Source organism: Tupaia chinensis, unplaced genomic scaffold (assembly GCF_000334495.1).
Source record: "Tupaia chinensis unplaced genomic scaffold, TupChi_1.0 Scaffold000100_1, whole genome shotgun sequence".
NCBI lineage: Eukaryota > Metazoa > Chordata > Mammalia > Scandentia > Tupaiidae > Tupaia > Tupaia belangeri.
In genome coordinates this window covers 1,748,214-1,755,275 of record NW_006159564.1, presented here as the reverse complement: position 1 = coordinate 1,755,275, position 7,062 = coordinate 1,748,214, and the positions used below count along the sequence as shown (strand labels likewise).

The following is a 7,062-nucleotide window of genomic DNA, read 5'->3' as shown; positions in this document are numbered from 1 at the left end:
AATAAAAATAAATAAAAATCTTTTAAAAAATTAATATAAGTGGGCTGGACAGTGACGTAGTGGTAAAATGTGACTGTAAGACTGACCAACACGGGAGAGTTCTGAGTTCGCATCCAGCAACCTCCCTAGTATGCTGGGCATGCATGTACCCATGATCCAAGGCTGGCGGACGCTAGGAGTGGATCATAGTGTCACAACTCGGTTGGAGATGCTGTCTCTCTGTTTCTCTCTCACACAAAAGAAATAGAGACATTTTTAAAAATCGATATAAGATGCACATGTACCTCAAAATAGTGGGAAAATGGTCAAAGAGTATAAAATGTGATTGGATACTCTTCCAAATGTTGATTCCAAGAACATTTGAAAAGGTATTAAGACAGAAGGGCTAAAACTTGCATAAACTTTTTGCTGACTATTAAAGAGGCAATGGAACAGTAGCTGGGTAAATAAAGGAACAAAGAGAGGCCCTGACAGTGATGTGGTGGGAAGGAATGACGTACAAGTTTGTTCCCCATGGAAAGGTTCCTGTTCAAGCCTGGAGACTTCTTTTGATTATGCTGGACACACATGTTCCCATTATCTGGGACTGGCTGAAGGACAGGGATGGATCATAGTGCAGAGCTCCTGTGGGGGTGCCCTCTTTTCTCTCTCACACTCATGGAAGAAATACATAAACAAACCTAAAAGAAATTTAGAAAAGAGTGGTGGGTGTAGAGAAGGCCAACCAAAGATGGAAGGGATCCACACTGGCTGGACAATGTGGGCAAAGGTATAGAGCAGGGCCTAGTAAGCATGGTATACCATGAGAGTATAGTGGCCAAAACCAAATGAGATGTGTTGAGAAGCAATGAGAGAGAAAGTGATGTGTGGTAAGATAATGAAGGGATTTGAATTACTAGCCCTGAATAAGAACTGGGGCAACGGTCTTAAAATATTACTTGTGCAATGCTCTATTGAGATCAGAATTATCTATGCCTATTTCTATTTTGCAGGATATTATATAAGTTCCGGCCTAGGGAGTAGTATGAATTGGTCATGGCTTCCTTCCTCTCATTTGGTGTAGTGGTCCTTTCCACGTTTCCATGGAGAAAGCCCATATCCATGAGCAAAGGTCTAATGAAATGATGCTGTGACCCGTGGCTCTTAGATATGAACGCCCTCTAAGAGCACAAAGACTCTTCACACTCTTGTTCTCAATAAAAAGTTGAAAACAGGCTGGCTGTGTTCTGATTTACTGTGAGCCGTGATAACCTTGTAAGGCAGTAGAATACACACTGACTTATATTTGTTCTATTCCATTGAACAGAATGGAGTGACTATAGAGTTAACTCAGGCACACTGCTAAAAAGTGAAAAAATGGCATGGATTATATCTTATCTTTTATCTTTAATATAAATCAGTTTATCAAAATCTGGCAACGTTAGCACAGAGCATCAGTTGTTGGCATTAACATGAGCATTATGGCCTGTAGTTTTATTCACTCCTTACACTGTTCAGTAATGATGAATTTCTCAGTGAAAACCAGAACAGAGGAGTCCAGTCTAGAAAGAACCTGTGATCCAACATGACCCTGAATTTAACATGCAGAGTGAGGTCCCAGTTTCCTCATTTGGAGGAACTGAGCTGATGAGCTGTACGGTCCCTTTCTCAGATTTTGGATAAACCACCCAACATCTCTGGGTTTCGCTTGCCACAGGTGTAAGAATAACAGTCTGAAAATAAAGAAGATTTTTAAAAATTTAATCAGTTTCTTGGGAAGGACAAAGTACTATGCATACACATAGAAATTATACTTCTGGCCACTGAAATAAGAGTGATTTCCATAATCTGGTATCCAAACACAAGACTGATTTTCTTTTTCCAAAGGCCTAATTGGATCCTTTTATGTAGTTATATTGAAGCTATCCAAGACCATTTTGGCTAGAGCAGAACAAATTCAGTGTGATGACCTTGGGGAGGTCCCTGTTGTAAAGACATGGCGATGAGTATTTATACAATGTAAGTTTTTGACTAAGGAGAAATAGAATGTGCATTGTTAAATTGGTAAAAGCAGTTTCCCAATAGGCAAAACATTTTTTAAAATATTAAACCTCGGGGGGGGGCGGAGCACCAACAGATGACATAATGGCTATGTCGCTGGACTCCCATATAGTCGACCACAGTTCAAGTCCTGGACCCGGTGTCTTAAACTCACGCCTGGCGCGTGTGCGTGCGTGCCCAAGATCCTGAGAAGAGAATGGAGGAGAAGGGTGGCGTGGCCATCCCTCCTAGGGGGTGATTTCTCCCTTTCTGTCTCTCTGTCTCTCTTTATCTTTCTGGCGAGCACACACACCCTATAGCAAATCTTGCACAATAAATAAATAAACAAACCTTGAGAGAATAAAGAAAGAAAATATATTATGTTAACAATCTCTTACATAAAACTGAACATGGGACCAGCTATTTTTAGAATTTAGGAATTTGGGGCATTTTAGTAAAGTACTAGAATGCCTAGATCATTTTTTATATAACTTCTTTAGTAACACCACTTAACTAAACACATTTCTCTAATTAAATATGTGAATAGTCACAGGAGTGGGGTGGACTAAATGACCTCGTGATGGTTCAGATTGGATTTTGTTGCCAAATGTGTTTGGGATGAACTTACTAAAAAAAGGAAAGAAAGAAAGATAGAGGGAGAGAAAGAAAGAAAGGAGAGAGAGAGAGAGAGAGAGAAAGGAGGGAAGGAAGGAAGGAAGGAAGTTAGGGGGGAAGGAGGGAAGGAAGGAAAAGAAGGAAAGGAAGGAAGGAAGGAAGGAAGGAAGGAAAGATGTTTGGATTTTTTTAATATGGTTAAAGGATTGGGGACATGTATTGGTAAGCACTGATTAAATGATTACTTTGTGCCAGCTTTAAGGTTGTGGCATCTGCACAAATCTTTATAAATAACCCAGCAAGAAGGTAGATGTTATTCACCGTTTACAAGCCAGGAAGCTAAGGCTCACTGAGTTGCCAGAGACCACACTCATGAATAAGTAACAGAACTAAAGTTTGAACCTGGCTCTTTCTGGTTCCAAAGACAGAAGACAATGTTCTTCCTTACTGCTTGGGTAACATCTGTGGATAGTGTGATTATTGTCCCTACTGCCTGACTTTCTGCTGTAATAAGAAGAAAATGAGTGCCCCTATACTTCCTCTAACTTTTCCTCCTGAAAGTTTTCGTTTTCATGAATCATATTATAAAGCACAATATAATGTTTTTGTGTATTATGTAAGCAAATACTTATAACTTTCTTGCACTTCAGCAATCACAATTTCCATAGTTCTATTTTAGTTAATATTTAGACAAATTCAATAAACTCTGTCAGTTCAATTTTGAAGAAAAAAAGAAAGAAAAAAATCTTGCAAATCTAAAGTAAGGTCTCTCTCCTCACTCTCCACCTCAAAGATTATTTACAAGCTAGTGACACCAGATGGGTCAGTACTCCAGTCCTGAGACCACAGTTAGAAATCCCACTCAATATTAGGCATTTTCTTGTAGGGGTCTCACTGACCCAGCAACTACCCCATGGAACTGAACGCTTTTCTCCTCAACCCTTCTCTGTCTCCAGCACTTCCTGTTCTTCCATCTTTGTTACCCCCTAATCCAAAAATCTTCCTTCTTCTCTTTCTTTCCAACTCTGTCAATTAGTAAGACTTGTGGCTGTGGGATTGGACAGCAGCAGAGAGGAGGCTGGAGGTTTTCAAAGTATAGAAGCTTCATTTTGCCAGTAAGAAAATCCAGGTCCTTTGATCATACCCAGTGTGTATAACTTTTTTTTTTTTTTTGTGGGGTGTTTGTTATATGGTGCCTGTGCTCGCCAGGAAGACAGAGAGAGACAGAAAGCGACAAATCACCCCCTAGGGGTAATGTCCATGCCGCAATCCCTTCTCCATTCTCCTCTCAGGATCTTGGACATGCACACACACGCACCTGGCATGAGTTTAAGCCACCGAGTCTGGGACTTGAACCTCGGTCGACTACATGAGAGTCCAGCGACATAGCCATTAAACCAACTGCAGGTCCCTCATACCCAGTATGCATAAAGTGAATGTTTTGACCAGCTATAGACAGCCCAAATAGCCTGCCTTCTGTTTATCTGCTCAATAGTACCAAGTTCAGTACCAAGTACTGAACCCTAACATTTACTCTACAGTCTAAGCTGTTTTACATGTTAATACCATTTTCTTTTATCTCAAAATCAGTTTCATCTTGGGTGTGTGTGTGTGTGTGTGTGTGTGTGTGTGTGTGTATTTTGATACTGAGTTGCAATTAGATAGAATGTTTTCCCAAAAACTATGCCTCGAACAACCAACCCTTACTGGGAATTTGTGGAGGATGCTGATGAAGTGAAATAACAACCACATATTTTTCTCATTCCCAATTTTAGGTAAAAGGCCAAGCCTGAAAGTCCACATCAATACCACGAGTGACTCCATCCTCTTGAAATTTCTGCGTCCAAGTCCTAATGTAAAGCTTGAAGGTTTTCTCCTGGGGTATGGCAGCAACTTATCACCAAACCAGTACTTCCCTCTTCCTGCAGAAGGGAAATCTACGGAGGCTGTAGTGGGTAAGATGTTTGGGTCTCAGGCTCTGGAAGAAGGGAGGAAGAGGTAGTGGGTATAACATGATGTACAAATATGAGGGCCAGGGCCATTCTTCCACATCCTCAGGTGGACCGAATGCCAGAATACAAGTCATCTTCATAGTTGTTGTAACCCATAGTAAAATTCTTCACATTAAAACAATTTACTGGATGAATAGAGAATTATCTTTATTGCTATTGTATCCACAATCCCTGGCCATAGAACATTAAATGCATAAGGGAAGAAAAATAGCTTAAGCCAGTGTAACATAGCTTGTCTGTATGTGCTCATTTTTCTTTCTGCCGTGTTTTGTCTTTCTTCTGGTGGAAGATAACAAGTGTTTCATTTTGAGTGTTGTTTTAGGAGAAGCTGCTTTTAAAAGGAGAGAATGTGCTACCTTTTTAAAAAATTTACCCATTTGTTATAAAGAATAGTACAACGGATACAGGCCAAAAGCCAAAAGGAAGAGAGTCACAGGGCAAGGTCTGGGAGAAGGATCTTGGGTCTTCCATGTCCTCTAGGAGCCTCCATGCATCCAGCTATTTAGAAGTCCCATTTAAAAAAAATTATTTATTGGGTATCAGCAGATGATGTAATGGTTACATCACTGGACTCCCCGTAGTCGATCGTAGTTCAAATCCCGGACCCGCCAGCTTAAATCTCATGCCGGATGCAGGACCAGCAGTTAGCATAATGGCTATGTCACTGAACTCCCATGTACTCAACCGTGGTTCGAGTCCCGGACCCGGTGGCTTAAACTCACGCCGGGCGCGTGTGTATGTGCCCAAGATCCCAAGAGGAAAATGAAGAAGGGATTGCTGCATGGCCATGTCCTCCTGGGGGTGATTTCTTGCTCTCTATCTCTTTGTCTCTCTCTGTCTTTCTGGTGAGCACATGCACCCTGTAGCAAAAACCTCTCAAAACAAAAACAAAAATAAAAAACAAAAAACAGACAAACAAAAAAACTCACGCTAGATTCATATATGTGTGTGCCCAGAATCCCGAAAGGAAAATAGAGAAGAGATTGTGGCATGGCCATCCCTCTCAGAGAGTGATTTCTCACTTGTTATCTCTCTGTCTCTCTTTGTCTCTCTGGCAAATGCATGTACCCCATAGCAAAAATCTCTCATAAAAATTATTTATTTAATTATTATTATTATTATTTTAATTTGCTATGGGGCACATGTGCTCACCAAAGAGGCAAAGGGGAGAGAGAAAGAGAGAGAGAGAGCGAGAGACAGATTAAAAAAGTAAGCAGCCAGGTCTGGGACTCAAACCATGATTGACTATGTGGAAGTCCAGAGCCTTAACCATTGCACCATTTGATGGCTTCCAGAAGCTCCATACTTTTAAAATTTAGTGTATTTTAGACAAAGTGATTTTAGTTTTTCTATGTATTATAAAATTTTATATCTTCTATTTGGCTTTGGCTATTTTATTTTTGAATTAACATAATAATTATACATATTTATGGAGGTACAATGCTTTGATATTTTTAATTACATCAAAATATAATTTAAGGATATGGGTCATCTTTAAGCTGTAGGAAAGTTTTTTTTTTTTTTTCCTTTGGAGAGCTTTTTGCTATAGGGTGTGTGTGCTTGCCAGAAGACAGAGAGAGACAGAGAAACAGAAAGTGAGCAATCACCCCCCCAGGTGGGATGGCTTCATCACAATCCCTTCTCCTCCATTCTCCTCTCCGGACCTTGGGCACTCACACACACCCGTCCAGCATGAGTTTAAGTCACCGGGTCCGGGACTCGAACCAATGTCAACTACATGGGAGTCCAGTGACATAGCCATTATGCCATCTGTTGGTCCCAACTGTAGAAAAGTTCTTAATTTTTTCCTCTTTCTTGTAACATTCAATAACATTTAGTCTATGAAATAATCAGACTGCCAGATTAGCAGGAGAACAAAGTATACAGAATATGAGACTCAGAGGAAGGCTGAATGTACACCACACAGACTCAGAGGAAGGCCGTATGTACACCACACAGACTCAGAGGAAGGCTGTATGTATACCATACAGACTCGTGGTTAAGTTATGGGAAGGAGAGTGGAGAAAATGCAAAAATTGTCCTCTTTATCTGGGCCAGTTATCAGTCCTCTAATCTCCCAATTTTGGACGCGAAGACTGTAAAAGTACTGTCTCCAAAACTGAGGGGTAAGCAGGCATTTTAAACGCAAGCCAGGAAAAATGGAGGCAAAGGGATTGCAGAGTGGCCATCCCCTTTGGGGGAGTGCTTTCCTACTCGGTTTCTCTCTCATCTCTTAGGTGAGCACATGTGCCCTGTGGCAAATTTTTAAGAAAACAAAAAAAACCTAAGGATGAAGATTCCAGAATTCCTAGCAGGCTATTCTAACTAGCATTTTAAAAACTTTATACTTTACATAAAAATGTTTTTATTAATATATTTTCTCTTATTGTACAGTATTCTAATTGAAGCAAAAAAA

At 40.4% G+C, this 7,062-nt stretch overlaps 1 protein-coding gene across 1 annotated transcript in view; it reads left to right on the top strand.

The window, feature by feature from the left end:
- The window catches only part of ABI3BP (ABI family member 3 binding protein), a 280,943-nt gene that overhangs the window by 69,420 nt on the left and 204,461 nt on the right, over positions 1–7,062 (top strand). The window contains 1 exon segment of the mRNA XM_027769977.1: positions 4,410–4,589. Coding sequence (XP_027625778.1) covers positions 4,410–4,589 — 180 coding nt within the window.